Source organism: Pseudophryne corroboree (assembly GCF_028390025.1).
Source record: "Pseudophryne corroboree isolate aPseCor3 chromosome 3 unlocalized genomic scaffold, aPseCor3.hap2 SUPER_3_unloc_18, whole genome shotgun sequence".
Classification (NCBI taxonomy): domain Eukaryota; kingdom Metazoa; phylum Chordata; class Amphibia; order Anura; family Myobatrachidae; genus Pseudophryne; species Pseudophryne corroboree.
The window spans coordinates 46,284-69,762 of record NW_026967506.1 but is presented as its reverse complement, the minus strand read 5'-3'; the positions used below and the strand labels follow the sequence as shown (position 1 = coordinate 69,762).

The 23,479-nt window shown below is 46.9% G+C and overlaps 1 protein-coding gene across 1 annotated transcript in view; it reads left to right on the top strand.

The window, feature by feature from the left end:
• LOC134983565 (lactase/phlorizin hydrolase-like) overlaps positions 1–20,807 on the top strand; it is a 744,668-nt gene extending 723,861 nt beyond the window's left edge. The window contains exons 13-20 of the mRNA XM_063949222.1: positions 3,529–3,638; positions 7,282–7,416; positions 10,545–10,765; positions 11,074–11,314; positions 11,501–11,503; positions 13,324–13,356; positions 17,090–17,147; positions 20,625–20,807. Coding sequence (XP_063805292.1) covers positions 3,529–3,638; positions 7,282–7,416; positions 10,545–10,765; positions 11,074–11,314; positions 11,501–11,503; positions 13,324–13,356; positions 17,090–17,147; positions 20,625–20,807 — 984 coding nt within the window. The remainder of the gene's footprint in view (positions 1–3,528; positions 3,639–7,281; positions 7,417–10,544; positions 10,766–11,073; positions 11,315–11,500; positions 11,504–13,323; positions 13,357–17,089; positions 17,148–20,624) is intronic.
• Positions 20,808–23,479: the final 2,672 nt, after the last annotated feature.

The window sequence follows — 23,479 nt, the reverse complement described above, 5'->3', positions numbered from 1 at the left end:
TAGAGGTGTACAGGAGCTGTGCTCGGTAGGTGTGGAGAGATGGGTGTAGGAGGAGGGTGTGGTAGAGTTGTACAGGAGCTGTGCTCGGTAGGTGTGGAGAGATGGGTGTAGGAGGAGGGTGTGGTAGAGTTGTACAGGAGCTGTGCTCGGTAGGTGTGGAGAGATGGGTGTAGGAGGAGGGTGTGGTAGAGTTGTACAGGAGCTGTGCTTGGTAGGTGTGGAGTGATGGGTGTAGGAGGAGGGTGTGGTAGAGTAGTACAGGAGCTGTGCTCGGTAGGTGTGGAGAGATGGGTGTAGGAGGAGGGTGTGGTAGAGTTGTACAGGAGCTGTGCTCGGTAGGTGTGGAGAGATGGGTGTAGTAGGAGGGTGTGGTAGAGTTGTACAGGAGATGTGCTCGGTAGGTGTGGAGTGATGGGTGTAGGAGGAGGGTGTGGTAGAGTTGTACAGGAGCTGTGCTCGGTAGGTGTGGAGAGATGGGTGTAGGAGGAGGGTGTGGTAGAGGTGTACAGGTGCTGTGCTCGGTAGGTGTGGAGAGATGGGTGTAGGAGGAGGGTGTGGTAGAGTTGTACAGGAGATGTGCTCGGTAGGTGTGGAGAGATGGGTGTAGGAGGAGGGTGTGGTAGAGTTGTACAGGAGCTGTGCTCGGTAGGTGTGGAGAGATGGGTGTAGGAGGAGGGTGTGGTAGAGTTGTACAGGAGATGTGCTCGGTAGGTGTGGAGTGATGGGTGTAGGAGGAGGGTGTGGTAGAGTAGTACAGGAGCTGTGCTCGGTAGGTGTGGAGAGATGGGTGTAGGAGGAGGGTGTGGTAGAGTTGTACAGGAGATGTGCTCGGTAGGTGTGGAGAGATGGGTGTAGGAGGAGGGTGTGGTAGAGTTGTACAGGAGATGTGCTCGGTAGGTGTGGAGAGATGGGTGTAGGAGGAGGGTGTGGTAGAGTTGTACAGGAGATGTGCTCGGTAGGTGTGGAGAGATGGGTGTAGGAGGAGGGTGTGGTAGAGGTGTACAGGAGATGTGCTCGGTAGGTGTGGAGAGATGGGTGTAGGAGGAGGGTGTGGTAGAGTTGTACAGGAGCTGTGCTCGGTAGGTGTGGAGAGATGGGTGTAGGAGGAGGGTGTGGTAGAGTTGTACAGGAGATGTGCTCGGTAGGTGTGGAGTGATGGGTGTAGGAGGAGGGTGTGGTAGAGTAGTACAGGAGCTGTGCTCGGTAGGTGTGGAGAGATGGGTGTAGGAGGAGGGTGTGGTAGAGTTGTACAGGAGATGTGCTCGGTAGGTGTGGAGAGATGGGTGTAGGAGGAGGGTGTGGTAGAGGTGTACAGGAGCTGTGCTCGGTAGGTGTGGAGAGATGGGTGTAGGAGGTGTTAGGCGCCAAGGGTCCGCTCGTCAGTGCGGCCCGGCGCCTAGCAACTAGGGACGCCGCTTGCGGACAGCCGCCGACTCCCTAGCAACGCTAGACGCCGGGCGCACGGAGCCGCACAGACCTTAGCAACGGGGACGCCACTGTCGGACCACGTTCCCCGTTGCTGGGTCTAAGTTAATCACCTCACTGGTTCCTGGCCGTGCAGCATGCAGCTGCACGGCATGTTGTAATTAGCCCTGTCTGGCTCCTGATTGGAGGGCTCCCATTTAAAAGCACTCTCAGGACTTCTCACAGACGCCGGTTATAGCTTCCTGGTTGCTGTGTCTGTTGCAGAGAGTTTTCCAGTCCTGTCTATCCGGTCGTTCCTGTCCTCAGTGGTCCAATACTCGGAAGTTGTCATCTTTTCCTGGAGTCCTGACCGAGCACCTTTAACATCCTGTGGTGTTTGTGAGTCGCGGCTTAGCCGTGTGTTGCGGCTTGACCGCTTACTAATTATCATTTGGTTATTTTGTGTTTCGGAGCTTTTGCGGAGGATTCCGCTCCCACAAATCCACTCTGGTATCCAGCGGTGCTGGATAGGAGTTACGGATCAGTGGATTTTTGGTTGTCCTTTTCCCTGGCGGTTTGTCCGCACATACTTCTGGTTTAAGTTAGTTAGCTTGTAGCCCCTGGCCTGGTTGCTTAGTCAGAGGGCCCCTTGTTATCACCCTGTCTCGGATTTCCCTTTGTCTCCCATTAAGACCTGAGGGGGCATCGGAGTTGGGCAGACGTAATCCGCCCTTCAAACGCGGCTGCCATGGGCTCAAGCAACCATAGTCTCGCAGGGGATTTCTGATAACACGGGCGAGACAACGGAGTTAGGGCGCCAGGGGTTACTAGGCTTTCCTGCTCCCGTAACCAGCATTCCCTTCCAGTACTCTGGCCTTTGTCATAAGATCTCCTCAGGTCAGAAGTACTGGAATCATAACAGGAGGAGGGTGTGGTAAAGTTGTATAGGTGCTCTGCTCGGTAGGTGTGGAGAGATGGGTGTAGGATAAGGGCATGGTAAAGTTGTACAGGAGCTGTGCGTAAATGTTTTAGGCAGGTGTGAAAAAAATGCTGCAAATTAGGAATGCTTTCAAAAATAGAAGTGTTGATAGTTTATTCATCAATTAACAAAATTCAAAGTGAATGAACAGAAGAGAAATCTAAATCAAATTAATATTTGGTGTGACCGCCCTTTGTCGTCAAAACAACATCAGTTCTTCTAGGTACACTTACACAGTTTTTGAAGGAACTTGGTAGGGAGGTTCTTCCAAACATCTTGGAGAACTAACCACAGGTCTTCTGTGGATGTAGCTTTCTCAGATCCTTCTGTCTCTTCATGTTATCTTAGACAGACTCGATGATGGTGAGATCAGGGCTCTGTGGGGGCCATATTATCACCTTCAGGACTCCTTGTTCTTCTTTACACTGAAGATAGTTCTTAATGACAGTGGCTGTATGTTTGAGGTTGTTGTTCTGCAGAATAAATTTGGACCTAATCAGATGCCTCCTTGATGGTATTGTATGATGGATAAGTACCTGCCTGTATTTCTCAGCATTGAAGACACCATTAATATATATACAGGTTAAGTATCCTATATCCAAATATTCCGAAATATGGACTTTTTTTAGGGAGACAGAGAGTGAAACCTTTGTTTTCAGATCACTCAATTTACACAAAGTAATTAAAAATATTGTATAAAATAACCTTCAGGCTGTGTGTATAAGGTGTATATGTAACATAAATGTATTCTGTGCTTAGACTTGGGTCCCATCACCATGATATCTCATTATGGTATGCAATTATTCCAAAATACGGAAAAATCCCATATCCAAAATACTTCTGGTCCCAAGCATTTTGGATAAGGGATACTCAACCTGTATATATATATATATATATATATATATATATATATATATACAAAGAATATACTGCTGCACCTTTGTATAATTCCCACATGACACTAGCCAGTGTCTTCCCAGCCGTTGACCTCACCATCCGTCACTTCAGCATGTACTGTACATGTTTATAATAAATATTAGAACCACACATATATAATAATCACACTTCAGTTTTTTTTTTATTTAACAATCACTCTCATTAAAAAATCTCAGTACTTTTTATTTCATTTGTTTTTTGTTTCCTAGTTTTTCACCGGCTGGTTTACACACCCTATATTCAAAACCGGGGACTACCCTGAGATCATGAAGAGCAGAGTGCGCGAGAGGAGCCTGGCGGCGGGGCTGCCCGAAAGCCGGTGAGGAATGCGCATGACAGACTTTTCCATCAGTGGTACAATAATTCTCCAATTGACGAATACACTGTAAAGAAATGCAGCCACAATGTGATACAACAGTAATCCATCATACATGATGTGACGTGTTACTGTTACGCTGGTCTCTACGTCTCTCCTCTGCGATCTCTTGTACAGTTATGAATGTAAGGTGGACAAGGTCTGAGGTCTGATAAGGAGACAAGTCGCAGGCCAAAGGCAGGTCTAAGATAGATGAGGTCTTAGGTCTGATAAGAAGACAAGTCGCAGGCCAAAGGCAGGTCTAAGATAGATGAGGTCTTAGGTCTGATAAGAAGACAAGTCGCAGGCCAAAGGCAGGTCTAAGATAGATGAGGTCTTAGGTCTGATAAGAAGACAAGTCGCAGGCCAAAGGCAGGTCTAAGATAGATGAGGTCTTAGGTCTGATAAGAAGACAAATCGCAGGCCAAAGGCAGGTCTAAGATAGATGAAGTCTTAGATCTGATAAGGAGACAAGTTGCAGGCCACAGGCAGGTCTAAGATAGATGAGGTCTTAGGTCTGATAAGAAGACAAGTCGCAGGCCAAAGGCAGGTCTAAGATAGATGAGGTCTTAGGTCTGATAAGGAGACAAGTCACAGGCCAAAGGCAGGTCTAAGATAGATGAGGTCTTAGGTCTGATAAGAAGACAAGTCGCAGGCCAAAGGCAGGTCTAAGGTGGACAAGGTCTGAGGTCTGATAAGGAGACAAGTCACAGGCCAAAGGCAGGTCTAAGATAGATGAGGTCTTAGGTCTGATAAGAAGACAAGTCGCAGGCCAAAGGCAGGTCTAAGATAGATGAGGTCTTAGGTCTGATAAGAAGACAAGTCGCAGGCCAAAGGCAGGTCTAAGATAGATGAGGTCTTAGGTCTGATAAGAAGACAAGTCGCAGGCCAAAGGCAGGTCTAAGATAGATGAGGTCTTAGGTCTGATAAGAAGACAAGTCGCAGGCCAAAGGCAGGTCTAAGATAGATGAGGTCTTAGGTCTGATAAGAAGACAAATCGCAGGCCAAAGGCAGGTCTAAGATAGATGAAGTCTTAGATCTGATAAGGAGACAAGTTGCAGGCCACAGGCAGGTCTAAGATAGATGAGGTCTTAGGTCTGATAAGAAGACAAGTCGCAGGCCAAAGGCAGGTCTAAGATAGATGAGGTCTTAGGTCTGATAAGAAGACAAGTCGCAGGCCAAAGGCAGATCTAAGATAGATGAAGTCTTAGATCTGATAAGGAGACAAGTTGCAGGCCACAGGCAGGTCTAAGATAGATGAGGTCTTAGGTCTGATTAGAAGACAAGTCGCAGGCCAAAGGCAGGTCTAAGATAGATGAAGTCTTAGATCTGATAAGGAGACAAGTTGCAGGCCACAGGCAGATCTAAGATAGATGAGGTCTTAGGTCTGATAAGAAGACAAGTCACAGGCCAAAGGCAGGTCTAAGATAGATGAGGTCTTAGGTCTGATAAGGAGACAAGTTGCAGGCCACAGGCAGGTCTAAAGGGGGGTACTCACGAAGTGATCACTGGTTAAAATCTAAGCAATCTGACTAGATTGCTTAGATTGTAAGCAGCGATCACTCTGTGTGTACCCCCACAGCAATAGCGATGCGCAGCCCCGCGCATCGCTATCACCGGTGCTAGATTGGCCTGCATGCAGGCTCAATCTAGCACATTGCTCATTCCACCCGCTGGGTGAAATGAGCCCCCCCCCCCACGTCTCCCCCCGCACACACAGCACACATCTCTCCCCAAATCGGCCAGTGAATACGGCCCTTATGATAAACAAGGTCTTAGGTCTGATAAGAAGACAAGTCACAGGCCAAAGGCAGGTCTTAAATAGACAAGGTCTTAGGTTTGATAAGGAGACAAATTCCCATTCAAAGGCAGATCTAAGAAGGATGAGGTCTTAGATCAGAAAGGGTTAGAGATATTTGAGGGGTGGATCTGGTGAGAATTAGTTTTCTAATATACTCTGGAGGTAAAGGGGAGCCAGTTTAGCAATTTGCAGAGTAGGGCATCATTAAAACTGATGGCATATATCAAAAACAATTGATATGGAGAACTGTAGAAAGTGTGGTGTTCTACACCAGCCTGTCTATGTAACTGGAGGCTCCATTTTGCACATGATGATCTTTAGGTAATGTTCGGACATTGAAATGTAGTCTGTACTGGAGCCAAAGGAATGTATTAGTTGATCTAGAGCAGTGGTTCTCAAACTCGGTCCTCGGGACCCCACACAGTGCATGTTTTGCAGGTAACCCAGCAGGTGCACAGGTGTATTAATTACTCACTGACACATTTTAAAAGGTCCACAGGTGGAGCTAATTATGTCACTTATGATTCTGTGAGGAGACCAGCAAAACATGCACTGTGTGGGGTCCTGAGGACCGAGTTTGAGAACCTGTGATCTAGAGAATGGAGGTATAAAGAGAGAAAGGTAGAAAGTTGACAATCATGCCTTGAAATTAGCCACAGGCCTGACCAACGGATACGTTGCCTGACAATGTTTCCAGGCCTTTCCAAGATAATGTGACCAAGGCTTTGCAGCATATAAAGAGACCTCCAGTATTTGAAGACTAGTGTTACCACCAATACATTCTTGGCCATCACCCCAGTGCTTGGCACCAACAGATCTCCTGGCAACCCCATACAACGACCAATGAAGAAAAGGATATGCAGAAGAGGGTTGATGAATGTTTCAAAATCAGTGCAAAGGTCATGGAGTATGAGTAGGGAGCAGTGACCCTTTAACTTAGCCATAAATAGATTATTGGTCACTTTGAGGACAGTGTTGTTAGAATATATTAAGTGGAATCCTGGAGAGAGTTAGGGGATGGGACGTGGGGCAGGTGTCATTACACTTGCTGCTGAAGTAGTTTGGAGGTAACATGGTGGAGACGAAAAGATGGGACAGTAACTGGAAAGGCAGGGATTGTTCTTAGACTCAGATCCTTCATCGTTAACTTTTTTATTCTTCTCTTAGAAAAAAATACAAATTTCTAGCAATACTGAAACTGTCCACGTGTTGTATTATCTCTACTCAAATTGCAGAATTGGTACAAAAATGTGAAAATCCAACATAATTTCTATACATTTTTGATGAATTTAAAACAAATTGAGCAATATTTGAGAAAATAAAGCCAGTCTACTTAAAATAATACATGTTAATACTTTCTATTCCGAAAGGAGTTACATGGGCGTGAACGGAGAACTTCATACACAGGAAAATGTTACAATTGTCTTTTATTCATTACAAATATAATTTAGTGCTGTAGAATAAGTAAATAAATAAATAAGTAAATAATACTAATCGTAATGAGATAACCCCGAAACGTGAGCCGCATAGCTCATCCGGCGATCGCCAGACAGAACATTTGTAATTGAGATCTACTTGTCAACTGGCCGAATTTTTAAATTTTTGAGGAACTTTACAAATAATATTTTCACTTTACTCAATTGAAAATGGAAACTGATTAATATTTCCTGATTGAGTTGTGACGTGGGGTGGATTCTTCATGCATGAACTGAGACTGCCGCTGTAGGCTGTGGGTCCATTTTCCATAACATGCTATGGGCAGATTGCAGTAGATAAGACAACCAATAATTCCATCTCTCTCCGCAGACTCCCAGAGTTCACGGAAAGTGAGAAGCTGAGGATTAAAGGGACATATGACTTCTTTGGCCTCAATCACTATACCTCTGTATTAGTTGGATACGCCGACTACTCATTAGATTACCAAGCATATGAAGGAGACAGGTGAGCATATGAAAGAGCCAGATGACCAATGCACGGAAACAATGCCATAGAGGACCATACAGTGACCTTATTCATCCTACATTCATCTGGCTGGTTTGCAAGTGTTTCATATAACCAGTTCCTGAGTATTGTTGTGCATCGAGTTACCTACCCGGTAGAGAGCGGGGATAATGTACTGTAATATGAGGTACGGTTGTCCAGATGGGAGCAAATGCATGTTCCCAGGGGCAAAATGGTCCTCTGGTCCCATAGCAGGACTTGGGTAGGTGCCTGGCTATGTCCATCTTACCTCCTGGGTAGTCCTCTCTCATGCAACCAGTGTGCATGTGCTGCACTGTAGACTTCCAGGGAAACGCCTCTGCTCTTTTCAGAACAGATTAGGGTCATGGGGCAAGTGGTGGCATTTGAAAGGGGGCAACTTGGCAGTATTGGGTCCTCCTCATAGCCAGGGCCAGAAGAAGATACACTGTACCCAGTGTCATTCCACATAGCGCATCAATGGTAAATGCCACCAGCAGTATCAACGGTGCTATATCTGGCACTCATCCTGTGATGTACAGTACAATGATAAATATGCCCCTAATTACTTTAGTACATTAGTGTTCTGGTGTTTAGAAATATCCCTCATCTCCCTCTGGACAGTGACATTACAGGGGGTATATAATAGCCTCCAATGTTCTAGTGAGTTTCTGATGACATTGAAGTTGCCACATGTAATAGCCTGTGAATAGAGGTAAAAGCACCAGAAACCTGATACCAACCCCAAATGTGACACTCTGGAACATACCTTTGCTGACTGCCCTGCAGGGCTGGATTTCCTGTTGCACTTGTGTTGAGTAACTGATTCATGGATGTCGCCATGTTGGATCTTGTCAGCTGACTGTGGCTCCTCTAGTCAGAGTGCTCCTTGCCTCAGCTGACTCTGGAAGCCAATCTGTGACCTGCAGCTCTTATATAATTCCTTCTAGTACTCCAACCCACTGCCAGAGCAATAAATCACATTGCTAATTCCTGACACCTGTTTGGCAAATGGCCTACATATTCTAGTTCTCTACAGTGCATCCGTATTGCTGATTTCCTTCCTGCAGGTCTTCCAAGCCCTGGATTTCTCTAGAGTTCCCTGTCAGCTATATTGTAGATCTTACCTATTGTCTGTCTCTCAGCTCAGTGCAGGTCCCAGCTGCACTTACCGATTACAGGACAATAATGATTGAATGTATTTATTATTGGGACTATTCATTATATTCCCACCAGTCGTATTAAGCATTGTTTGTATTTACGAAAATGTGACTTTTGTTAGAATTAATAACTCTGCTAAGACTCTGTTCTCCTGACTTGTAATTGTGTTATATTGTGTATTTACATGTATAAATAACACTGTGAGGCTGTGCAGGGCCACCATCAGGGGGGGAGCTGGGGGCACAACTGCCCCGGACCCAGTCTCTGTGACAGAGAAGGGAGGACCCAGGCCAGAGCTGGCCCTAACCAATATGATGCCCTAGGCAAGATTTTGGCTGGTATCACCTAGCACCGCCTCTGACCCTGCACCCCTTTCCCACCACCATTACCCCTCAGTCATAGCAGTCCTCATTTTAGTGCTCCTACCCCCTATATTTTAAAAAGGAACAGTACACACATTCAGCGCACAGCTCAAAAGGGGGTGTGTTCTTGCTGGCAAGGGACATAGACACACAAAAATACCCCCAATTCAAATTGGGCCACAAAGTAGTGCAAGTTTATTCTCATTCTATCATGCGATAGTGTCCCGTATTTACGTTACATCACGCAGTAGTACCACTTTACTTAATATACGTTACTCCTCACAGTAGTGCTCCTTATTCACATTACATAACATTGAATTGCTCCTTATTCACATTACACCACACTGAATTGCTCCTTATTCACATTACAGAACATTGAATTGCTACTTATTCACATTACACCACACTGAATTGCTCCTTATTCACATTACACCACACGATATTGCTCTAATGCACATTAGACCACAGTAGTGCCCTTTCTATACATTACACCACAAAGTAGAGCACCTTATACACATAATGCCACACATTAGTAATGCATTTATACACATAATACCACACAGTAATGCCCCTTACACATATGACACACATTAATGTCCTTATAAACATAATGCGCCTTACACATTATACCAACCTTTATTAATGCCTTTATACACATAATGTCCCTTACACATATGCCGCACATTATTAATGCCTTTATACACATAAGGACACACATAGTGCCCCTTACACATATGCCGCACATTATTAGTGCACTTATACACGTAATGACACACATAATGCCCCTCACTCATATGCCGCACATCATTAAAGCATTTATACACATGACACACATAATGCCCCTTGCACATATGCTGAACACAACCAACCCACCCGTACACAGCACTCACATGGCCGCTAACACTGTCACCTCTTCCTCTGCTTGGATACAGATGAGTCATCATGCATCTTGCCTCAATATGCCATGATGCAGGAGACGCCTGGCATGAGTCAGCTGGCAGCTCTGCTAACGTTGAGCGCCTTTTTGGACAAAAATGCATCTTATTTGCATTACTATGTGGCTAGGATGCACAAGCAGCTTCTGGTGATTACAATGATATGCGGCATGCCTATATTCTGTGTGTGACTGCGGCTGTAGCTGCATACGAAATGCTATGTTACAGTGATTTCCAGGAATACACTGTAACGTAGTATTTCATATACAGATACAGCCGCAGTCACACACAGAATATAGGCATGCAGCATATCATTTTAATCAGCAGAAGCTACTGGTGCCCCTAGGTATACCAAATGCCCTAGGCATTTGCATAGTTTGGGACTTAATATGGTGCTAGGGGCATAATATGGTGTTGCTCCATATGAGGGGGAATCACCTACCTCGCCGGTATACTGGCGGTGGTACGGTGCCCCTGTCGTGATCGCGGTGACTGTATTGTGACCGCTGGGATCCTGACTTTCGGCATGATAACCGGATACCAGTCTGACATTTCTACAACAGGATTTGTGGGGGTCAAAATTTGTCAATCTTTAAATGAGGCCAGAAATGTGCAAATTCTAAAATAATGTGTCCCCCGTACATCATTACAGGGGGGTCTATACACTCAATGACCGATCCTGGCTCGGATCTGGCAGCTCCTGGCTAAAAGTTACCCCGTTTGCCTTGCGCAGATTATTAAACTGGATAAAGGATGAATTTAACAACCCCCCTATTTACATAACGGAGAACGGTATATCCGAACGTGGCACAAACCTGAAGGACATATGGAGAGAACATTACTACAAACATTATATCAACGAGGCCCTAAAAGGTAAGGGAATAAAGTACTGGATTCCCCTTGTCTGTCAATGTCCATGAGTGCACCATAGTGTCCATGAGGGAATACGGTCAGGATCCCGACGGTCGGGACCCCGGCATTTGTTTCCGGTGAAATGTTTTACTCCATGCTCTTTACGGGAGCCTTTTCTTTGATACATGTTGAGAGAAGACATCCGAGATGGTCGAGGTATGGTAGCTCCTTGTTGATTGGCTGAGGAGAAGGGACCCACTGGAGGATGTATCTGCATATAGTATATAGTGGGCTTCATGTAATCACATTCTGATTTTTGTACTACACAGCTATAATTTATGATGGTGTGGACCTCCGGGGGTATACCGCATGGTCTCTGATGGATAACTTTGAGTGGGCAGAAGGATACAAGGAAAGGTTCGGATTTTACTATGTGAATTACTCTGACTCAGCTCTGCCTCGTACCCCTAAAGATTCCGCCAAGTACTACAGGACTGTTGTCCAATGCAATGGATTCCCAAACCCGCATAATGTGTCTCACCCCTGCCTGGATCTGGAGCCGGAAGGTGAGTCAGATGTAGGGATCTGTGACAGGACTAAGACATCCATGTGTCCCTGTTTTCCAGGTAGATCCCTTTCTTTACTGGTTATTTTTTAATGGCCTCTGCATGTGCTCATCACGTGTGATCTACAGATGGTGATATCTGTGGGAAACAAACTAATTCCTGACTGCTTTTATCACCAACTTACATACAGTACGTTGTTCTGTGGCCGTCTCTAATGTTATCCATACTCCACTCTGCTCTACTCCCAGTCATCCATACTCCACTCTGCTCTACTCCCAGTCATCCATACTCCACTCTGCTCTACTCCCAGTCATCCATACTCCACTCTGCTCTACTCCCAGTCATCCGTACTCCACTCTGCTCTACTCCCAGTCATCCATACACCACTCTGCTCTACTCCCAGTCATCCATACTCCACTCTGCTCTACTCCCAGTCATCCATACTCCACTCTGCTCTACTCCCAGTCATCCATACTCCACTCTGCTCTACCCCCAGTCATCCATACTCCACTCTGTTCTACTCCCAGTCATCCGTACTCCACTCTGCTCTACTCCCAGTCATCCATACTCCACTCTGTTCTACTCCCAGTCATCCGTACTCCACTCTGTTCTACACCCGGTCATCCATACTCCACTCTGCTCTACTCCCAGCCATCCATACTCCACTCTGCTCTACTCCCAGTCATCCATACTCCACTCTGCTCTACTCCCAGTCATCCATACTCCACTCTTCACTACACCCAGTCATCCGTACTCCACTCTGTTCTACTCCCAGTCATCCATACTCCACTCTACTCTACTCCCAGTCATCCATACTCCACTCTGTTCTACTCCCAGTCATCCATACTCCACTCTGCTTTACTCCCAATCATTTATACTACACTCTGCTCTACTCCCAGTCATCCATACTCCACTCTTCACTACTCCCAGTCATCCATACTCCACTCTACTCTACTCCCAGTCATCCATACTCCACTCTGCTTTACTCCCAATCATTTATACTACACTCTGCTCTACTCCCAGTCATCCATACTCCACTCTTCACTACTCCCAGTCATCCATACTCCACTCTGCTCTACTCCCAGTCATCCATACTCCACTCTGCTCTACTCCCAGTCATCCGTACTCCACTCTGCTCTACTCCCAGTCATCCGTACTCCACTCTGCTCTACTCCGTCATCCGTACTCCACTCTGCTCTACTCCCAGTCATCCATACTCCACTCTTCACTACTACCAGTCATCCGTACTCCACTCTGTTCTACTCCCAGTCATCCTTACTCCACTCTGCTCTATACCCGGTCATCCATACTCCACTCTGCTCTACTCCCAGTCATCCATACTCCACTCTGCTCTACTCCCAGTCATCCATACCCCACTCTGCTCTACTCCCAATCATCCATACTCCACTCTGCTCTACTCCCAGCCATCCATACTCCACTCTGCTCTACTCCCAGTCATCCATACTCCACTCTTCACTACTACCAGTCATCCGTACTCCACTCTTCACTACTACCAGTCATCCTTACTCCACTCTGTTCTATACCCGGTCATCCATACTCCACTCTGCTCTACTCCCAGTCATCCATACTCCACTCTGCTCTACTCCCAGTCATCTATACCCCACTCTGCTCTACTCCCAATCATCTATACCCCACTCTGCTCTACTCCCAATCATCCATACTCCACTCTGCTCTACTCCCAGTCATCCATACTCCATTCTGCTTTTCTCCCAGTCATCCATACTCCACTTTTCACTACTCCCAGTCATCCATACTCCACTCTGTTCTACTCTCAGTCATCCTTACTCCACTCTGCTCTACACCCGGTCATCCATACTTCACTCTGCTCTACTCCCAGTCATCCATACTCCACTCTGCTCTACTCCCAGTCATCCATACTCCACTCTGCTCTACTCCCAGTCATCCATACTCCACTCTTCACTACTCCCAGTCATCCATACTCCACTCTGCTCTACTCCCAGTCATCCATACTCCACTCTTCACTACTCCCAGTCATCCATACCCCACTCTGCTCTACTCCCAGCCATCCATACTCCACTCTGCTCTACTTCCAGTCATCCATACTCCACTCTGCTCAACTCCCAGTCATCCATACTCCACTCTGCTCTACTCCCAGTCATCCATGCTCCACTCTTCACTACACCGTCATCCATACTCCACTCTGCTCTACTCCCAGTCATCCATACTCCACTCTGCTCTACTCCCAGTCATCCATACTCCACTCTTCACTACTACCAGTCATCCGTACTCCACTCTGTTCTACTCCCAGTCATCCTTACTCCACTCTGTTCTATACCCGGTCACCCATACTCCACTCTGCTCTACTCCCAGTCATCCATACTCCACTCTGCTCTACTCCCAGTCATCCATACCCCACTCTGCTCTACTCCCAATCATCCATACTCCACTCTGCTCTACTCCCAGCCATCCATACTCCACTCTGCTCTACTCCCAGTCATCCATACTCCACTCTTCACTACTACCAGTCATCCGTACTCCACTCTTCACTACTACCAGTCATCCTTACTCCACTCTGCTCTACTCCCAGCCATCCATACTCCACTCTGCTCTACTCCCAGTCATCCATACTCCACTCTTCACTACTACCAGTCATCCGTACTCCACTCTTCACTACTACCAGTCATCCTTACTCCACTCTGTTCTATACCCGGTCATCCATACTCCACTCTGCTCTACTCCCAGTCATCCATACTCCACTCTGCTCTACTCCCAGTCATCTATACCCCACTCTGCTCTACTCCCAATCATCCATACTCCACTCTGCTCTACTCCCAGTCATCCATACTCCATTCTGCTTTTCTCCCAGTCATCCATACTCCACTCTTCACTACTCCCAGTCATCCATACTCCACTCTGTTCTACTCTCAGTCATCCTTACTCCACTCTGCTCTACACCCGGTCATCCATACTCCACTCTGCTCTACTCCCAGTCATCCATACTCCACTCTGCTCTACTCCCAGTCATCCATACTCCACTCTGCTCTACTCCCAGTCATCCATACTCCACTCTGCTCTACTCCGTCATCCATACTCCACTCTTCACTACTCCGTCATCCATACTCCACTCTTCACTACTCTCAGTCATCCATACTCCACTCTGCTCTACTCCCAGTCATCCATACTCCACTCTGCTCTACTCCCAGTCATCCATACTCCACTCTGCTCTACTCCCAGTCATCCATACTCCACTCTTCACTACTCCCAGTTATCCATATCCCACTCTGCTCTACTCCCAGCCATCCATACTCCACTCTGCTCTACTCCCAGTCATCCATACTCCACTCTGCTCTACTCCCAGCCATCCATACTCCACTCTGCTCTACTCCCAGTCATCCATACTCCACTCTGCTCTACTCCCAGTCATCCATACTCCACTCTTCACTACACTGTCATCCATACTCCACTCTGCTCTACTCCCAGTCATCCATACTCCACTCTGCTCTACACCCAGTCATCCATACTCCACTCTGCTCTACTCCCAGTTATCCATACTCCACTCTGCTCTACTCCCAGTTGTCAGGAACTGGTGCAGAATCCGGAATTCGGGATCAGGTACCAAGTGGTTGACGTTACCCAGAACAGAGGCGCGGAGTCTAACACGCCGGAAGGTTTTCACCAGGGAACCCCGCAAGGGGATATGGGCTTCGCAGCTTCCGACGTGCAGGTCGCGGCCCCCTGTCTGGGTCACTTGATACCTGAACTGGACTGGAGTTATGGTAGAGGTGTTGTATATGACCAACCGCAGGGATACACAGGAACAAACAGGAACTGGAGAAGGTGGCAGGGTGCACACGGCCAGATGGTACGCTGGGGCCGTGGAGATGGAACAGCAGCAGGCACTCCAGGGGTGACACAGGAGGTAGCGGCAGTCGGCAGACTAAAGTTGTCAGCAAGATGTTGAAGCTGGAATTCAATACTGGAACAAGGCAATACCCACTGGACAGATGAACTGAGACCAGAGAGGAACCAGGAAGCAGAACACCACATGGAGTAGTTATAACTGGCAAAGCCTCTTGGGATTGAGAGGCTCAAAAGAACAGGCTGGACCAATCAGTTGTGAGCACCAGACAGGCCCCCAGTAATTGATATAACATGCAGCTGCAGTGCAGACTGAGCAGGCTGACAAGCTGAATAGTAGTTTCCAGGTAATGAGATGTAATTACAGAATCCAGACACCTGTGAAGTCAGTTGCTGAGTGCAGGAGCAAAGGCACTGGGAGACAACTATGCAGGAGCTAGATGTGACCTGTAGTTCCACAAACTGAAGCAAAGGTAATTTATAACAAAAACAAAACATGAGTGCTCAGGATTGTAACACCAGTCATCCATACTCCACTCTGCTGTACTCCCAGTCATCCATACTCCACACTGCTCTACTCACAGTCATCCATACTCCACTCTGCTCTACTCCCAGTCATCCATAGTCCACTCTGCTCTACTCCCAGTCATCCATACTACAGTCTGCTGTACTCCCAGTCATCCATACTCCACTCTGCTCTACTCCCAGTCATCCATACTCCACTCTGCTCTACTCCCAGTCATCCATACACCACTCTGCTCTACTCCCAGTCATCCATACTCCACTCTTCACTACTCCCAGTCATCCATACCCCACTCTGCTCTACTCCCAGTCATCCATACACCACTCTGCTCTACTCCCAGTCATCCATACACCACTCTGCTCTACTCCCAGTCATCCATACCCCACTCTGCTCTACTCCCAGTCATCCATACTCCACTCTTCACTACTCCCAGTCATCCATACTCCACTCTGCTGTACTCCCAGTCATCCATACTCCACTTTTCACTACTCCCAGTCATCCATACTCCACTCTGCTGTACTCCCAGTCATCCATACTCCACTCTGCTCTACTCACAGTCATCCATACTCCACTCTGCTCTACTCACAGTCATCCATACTCCACTCTGCTCTACTCCCAGTCATCCATAGTCCACTCTGTTCTACTCCCAGTCATCCATACTCCACTCTTCACTACTCCCAGTCATCCATACCCCACTCTGTTCTACTCCCGGTCATCCTTATTCCACTCTGCTCTACACCCGGTCATCCATACTACACTCTGCTCTACTCCCAGTCATCCATACTCCACTCTTCACTACTCCCAGTCATCCATACTCCACTCTGCTCTATTCCCAGTCATCCATACTCCACTCTTCACTACTCCCAGTCATCCATACCCCACTCTGCTATACTCCCAGTCATCCATAGTCCACTCTGCTCTACTCCCAGTCATCCATACTCCACTCTTCACTACTCCCAGTCATCCATACCCCACTCTGTTCTACTCCCGGTCATCCTTACTCCACTCTGCTCTACTCCCAGTCATCCATACTCCACTCTGCTCTACTCCCAGTCATCCATACTCCAATCTGCTCTAATCCCAGTCATCCATACTCCACTCTGTTCTACTCCCAGTCATCCGTACTCCACTCTGCTCTACTCCCAGTCATCCATACTCCACTCTGCTCTACTCCCAGTCATCCATACTCCACTCTGCTCTACTCCCTGTTATCCATAGTCCACTCTGCTCTACTCCCTGTCATCCGTACTCCACTCTGCTCTACACCCGGCCATCCATAGTCCACTCTGCTCTACTCCCAGTCATCCATACTCCACTCTGCTCTACTCCCAGTCATCCATACTCCACTCTTCACTACTCCCAGTCATCCATACTCCACTTTGCTCTATTCCCAGTCATCCGTACTCCACTCTTCACTACTCCCAGTCATCCATACCCCACTCTGCTCTACTCCCAGCCATCCATACTCCACTCTGCTCTACTCCCAGTCATCCATACTCCACTCTGCTCTACTCCCAGTCATCCATACTCCACTCTTCACTACTCCCAGTCATCCATACTCCACTCTGCTCTACTCCCAGTCATCCACACTCCACTCTGCTCTACACCCAGTCATCCATACTCCACTCTGCTCTACTCCCAGTCATCCATACTCCACTCTGCTCTACTCCCTGTTATCCATACTCCACTCTGTTCTACTCCCAGTCATCCATATCCCACTCTGCTCTGCTCCCAGTCATCCATACACCACTCTGCTCTACTCCCAGTCATCCATACTCCACTCTGCTCTACTCCCAGTCATCCATACTCCACTCTGCTCAACTCCCAGTCATCCATACTCCACTCTGCTCTACTCCCAGTCATCCATACTCCAATCTGCTCTAATCCCAGTCATCCATACTCCACTCTGTTCTACTCCCAGTCATCCGTACTCCACTCTGCTCTACTCCCAGTCATCCATACTCCACTCTGCTCTACTCCCTGTTATCCATAGTCCACTCTGCTCTACTCCCTGTCATCCGTACTCCACTCTGCTCTACACCCGGCCATCCATAGTCCACTCTGCTCTACTCCCAGTCATCCATACTCCACTCTGCTCTACTCCCAGTCATCCATACTCCACTCTGCTCTACTCCCAGTCATCCATACTCCACTCTGCTCTACTCCCAGTCATCCATACTCCACTCTGCTCTACTCCCAGTCATCCATACTCCACTCTGCTCTACTCCCAGTCATCCATACTCCACTCTGCTCTACTCCCAGTCATCCATACTCCACTCTACTCCCAGTCATCCATACTCCACTCTGCTCTACTCTCAGTCATCCATACTCCACTCTACTCTACTCCCAGTCATCCGTACTCCACTCTGCTCTACTACCAGTCATCCATACTCCACTCTGCTCAACTCCCAGTCATCCATACTCCACTCTGCTCTACTCCCAGTCATCCATACTCCAATCTGCTCTAATCCCAGTCATCCATACTCCACTCTGTTCTACTCCCAGTCATCCGTACTCCACTCTGCTCTACTCCCAGTCATCCATACTCCACTCTGCTCTACTCCCGGTCATCCATACTCCACTCTGCTCTACACCCAGCCATCCATAGTCCACTCTGCTCTACTCCCAGTCATCCATACACCACTCTGCTCTACTCCCAGTCATCCATACACCACTCTGCTCTACTCCCAGTCATCCATACTCCACTCTGCTCTACTCCCAGTCATCCGTACTCCACTCTGCTCTACTCCCAGTCATCCATACTCCACTCTACTCTACTCCCAGTCATCCATACTCCAATCTGCTCTAATCCCAGTCATCCATACTCCACTCTGTTCTACTCCCAGTCATCCGTACTCCACTCTGCTCTACTCCCAGTCATCCATACTCCACTCTGCTCTACTCCCGGTCATCCATACTCCACTCTGCTCTACACCCGGCCATCCATAGTCCACTCTGCTCTACTCCCAGTCATCCATACACCACTCTGCTCTACTCCCAGTCATCCATACACCACTCTGCTCTACTCCCAGTCATCCATACTCCACTCTGCTCTACTCCCAGTCATCCATACTCCACTCTGCTCTACTCCCAGTCATCCATACTCCACTCTGCCTTACTCCCAGTCATCCATACTCCACTCTGCTCTACTCCCAGTCATCCATACTCCACTCTGCTCTACACCCGGCCATCCATAGTCCACTCTGCTCTACTCCCAGTCATCCATACTCCACTCTACTCTACTCCCAGTCATCCGTTCTCCACTCTGCTCTACTACCAGTCATCCATACTCCACTCTGCTCTACTCCCAGTCATCCATACACCACTCTGCTCTACTCCCAGTTATCCGTACTCCACTCTGCTCTACTCCCAGTCATTCATACTCCACTCTACTCTACTCCCAGTCATCCATACTCCACTCTGCTCTACTCTTAGTTATCCATACTCCACTCTGCTGTACTCCCAGTCATCCATACTCCACTCTGCTGTACTCCCAGTTATCCATACTCCACTCTGCTCTACTCCCATTCATCCATACACCACTCTGCTCTACTCCCAGTCATCCATACTCCACTCTGCTCTACTCCCGGTCATCCATACTCCACTCTGCTCTACTACCAGTCATCCATACACCACTCTGCTCTACTCCCAGTCATCCATACTCCACTCTGCTCAACTCCCAGTCATCCATACTCCACTCTGCTCTACTCCCAGTCATCCATACTCCAATCTGCTCTAATCCCAGTCATCCATACTCCACTCTGTTCTACTCCCAGTCATCCGTACTCCACTCTGCTCTACTCCCAGTCATCCATACTCCACTCTGCTCTACTCCCGGTCATCCATACTCCACTCTGCTCTACACCCGGCCATCCATAGTCCAATCTGCTCTACTCCCAGTCATCCATAGTCCACTCTGCTCTACTCCCAGTCATCCATACTCCACTCTGCTCTACTCCCAGTCATCCATACTCCACTCTGCTCTACTCCCAGTCATCCATACACCACTCTGCTCTACTCCCAGTCATCCATACACCACTCTGCTCTACTCCCAGTCATCCATACTCCACTCTGCTCTACTCCCAGTCATCCATACTCCACTCTACTCTACTCCCAGTCATCCGTACTCCACTCTGCTCTACTCCCAGTCATCCATACTCCACTCTGTTCTACTCCCAGTCATCCATACTCCATTCTGCTCTACTCCCGGTCATCCATACTCCACTCTGCTCTACCCCCAGTCATCCATACTCCACTCTGCTCTACTCCCGGTCATCCATACTCCACTCTGCTCTACCCCCAGTCATCCATACACCACTCTACTCTACTCCCAGTCATCCGTACTCCACTCTGCTCTACTACCAGTCATCCATACTCCACCCTGCTCTACTCCCAGTCATCCATACACCACTCTGCTCTACTCCCAGTCATCCATACTCCACTCTGCTCTACTCCCAGTCATCCATACTCCACTCTGTTCTACTCCCAGTCATCCATACTCCTTTCTGCTCTACTCCCGGTCATCCATACTCCACTCTGCTCTACCCCCAGTCATCCATACTCCACTCTGCTCTACTCCCGGTCATCCATACTCCACTCTGCTCTACCCCCAGTCATCCATACTCCACTCTGCTCTACTCCCTGTCATCCATACTCCACTCTGTTCTACTCCCAGTCATCCATACTCCATTCTGCTCTACTCCCAGTCATCCATAGTCCACTCTGCTCTTCTCCCAGTCATCCATACTCCACTTTGCTCTACTCCTGGTTATCCATATACTACTCAGCTTTATATTTAATTTGTCGCAAAAACGTTTGTATTGTATCACAGTGTATTTTGTGGTTAGTGTCCCTTTGACTCCCATCATCCTCCGTCATGTCACATGTAAGTGATGGAATAGTCATTAATACAGAAATGTCCTTTCCTACAGTTACATCCACCACAACCAAGACCAGCAGCGGCCACACGGGACCCTCAGAGGATCTGAGATCTGACACCGTTCTCTTCCTGGGACTGAACGTCTCTACATCCGACGCAGCCATCGCGCTATATGTGGAATTTGCGCTCTTACTTGCGGCTGTTTTGGGCATCATCTTTTTTTCCGTTATGTACAGTAAATTGCGCAAGAAATAGAAGTTATTCCATTTGATTTGTGCTGGAAAGTTTATAAATCATTTACAAGTTTCTGGATTTTTGCATAATTTTGACCTTAGAAAGCAGTCGGGATGGTTACCCGGTGTACATTCGGTCGCACAGCTGCGCTAGGTTATGTTACTAGAAGGACAGACTGGACGGGACTCACTGATTGGCTCCTGTTTCCTTAGTTTGCTTAGTTTGCCAGCCTGGTACTTCGATGCCGGTGATATGTTTATGCTGCAAGTTGCTTGCTGTGTTCTCCTCTCCCCAGCCCTGCTTTGTATACAGAAGCCATTAACCATACTACACCAATGTACATCTTTTCACTTATCTCCAAATAGCTCCTAACCCGACCTCTTCGCTCTACACAAGATCTGCGTCTCTCATTCACACGTATTACTCTCTCCCATGCACTATTGCAGGACTTTCTTCGGCTGCACACACTCTGTGGAATGCCCTCCCACACACAATAAGACTCTCCTCTAGTCTCCAAACCTTCAAGCATTCCCTGAAAACTCACCTCTTCAGGCCGCTTATCACATTCCAGAACCCCTCACATAACCTTCATAAACCTTTCTATCTGATTATATCCCCACTGTACAGTCCACACATACCCTCCACATATTTTCTCTTCACTTCTGCATCCTTCTGACCCTGCTTCATCACTGGTGTGATGTGATATCATGCAGCCCACCAAGAACCTTTGCAATCTGGTGGACAACTATGCAATAGATAGTGCCTGACCTTGTGTACACTTGACTATTTCCCTATAGATTGTAAGCTTGCGAGCAGGGCCTTCCTACCTCTGTGACTGTTTGTTATTACCCAGTTTTGTTTTATCATTGTTGTTTCCATTTGAAAAAGCGCAACAGAATTTGCTGTGCTATATAATAAGCTGTTAATAATAATAAACCCTGGTTTGCTGGAAACTCCAGGCTATGTCCTTTCTTCCTTGCCTGCTCCTAATCTTTGTGTTCCAGCTGAGAATTGGGAACCCCAGTTAATCCTTGAACTTCCACTAAGACTCCATTACCTATTCCTGTATAGTTTTTGTCTACTGGGTTACCCATGCCACTATTTCCATTAAGTGGCCACCATCTCCCTGTCCTTACTTCTATCTCCATCCACACCAGCTACTACCTAGTGATCGCTCGACAATTATATAAGACCCTACTGTTCCCAGTGTAAGACCCGGTGGCATCCTAAGTACCGGTGAGGGTGTTGTACTCTAAGGGAACAACGTACAGCTATTATTGGCAGAAGACCTTGCTAATGTGACTCTGGGGGTCTTAGGTAATTGTTTCTTCATTTCCTAACAGTGACAGGAATAACAGTTCATGTAGTCGGATAATTAGAGTACGTAAAGTCCATCAGTTCCAGAAAATCACACAGGATATGTTAGTGTTCATGAGTCCACATGTGCTTCCAGATGCATTAATTAATGGACATGTCCAGACACGCGTTTCGCTGTTACACTGACAGCTTCATCAGGGCCGATCCAGAATACTTCCCATGGCATGATATATAAGCTTTTACACCCATCCAATCATCAGGGCTCTACCAGACACAGGGGGCCACTGGCAAATCCCAGCGCCCCTCATGCGGTAATGTGATACTTAGCACCAATCACAGGGTACTGTTTTAGGTGCTAAGCATCACATGATCGTATATATGAGCAGCGCTGGGTTATACTTTGTGCATTATACAGGAAAATAGGAACCCAGATATGTGTATAACTACAATGGATAAGCTGACAACGGTACACACCGGATATCGGGATCGTTTTCATTCCCATTGGACTTTATTTTTTATGGTTTATGGAAACATTGGGGCAGATGTATTAAGCTGGAGAAGGCATAAGGAAGTGATAAACCAGTGATCTGTGCAAGGTGATAAATGCACCAGCCAATCAGCTCCTAACTGTTAATTTACATATTGGAGCTGATTGGTTAGTTAATTTATCTCCTTGCACATATCACTGGTTTATCACTTCCTTATGCCTTCTCCAGGTTAATACATCTGCCCCTCTGTTTGTAATTTGTTTGTGTGGGAGTACAGTGATACTGAACTGGTGGATTAATAGTGTTACATCTATACAGAGGACGGGGCGATTAACCGTGATTAAGCTCTGTGAATTGTATATATATATATATATATATATATATATATATATATATATATATACAGGTTGAGTATCCCTTATCCAAAATGCTTGGGACCAGAGGAATTTTGGATATCGGATTTTTCCGTATTTTGGAATAATTGCATACCATGAGATATTATGGTGATGGGACCTAAATCTAAGCACAGAATGCATTTATGTTTAATATACACCTTATACACACAGCCTGAAGGTCATTTTAGCCAATATTTTTTATAACTTTGTGCATTAAACAAAGTGTGTGTACATTCACACAATTCATTTATGTTTCATATACACCTTATACACACAGCCTAAAGGTCATGTAATACAATATTTTTAATAACTTTGTGTATTAAACAAAGTTTGTGTACATTGAGCCATCAAAAAACAAAGGTTTCACTATCTCACTCTCACTCAAAAAAGTCCGTATTTCGGAATATTCCGTATTTCGGAATATTTGGATATGGGATACTCAACCTGTATATATATATATATATATATATATATATATATATACATATATACA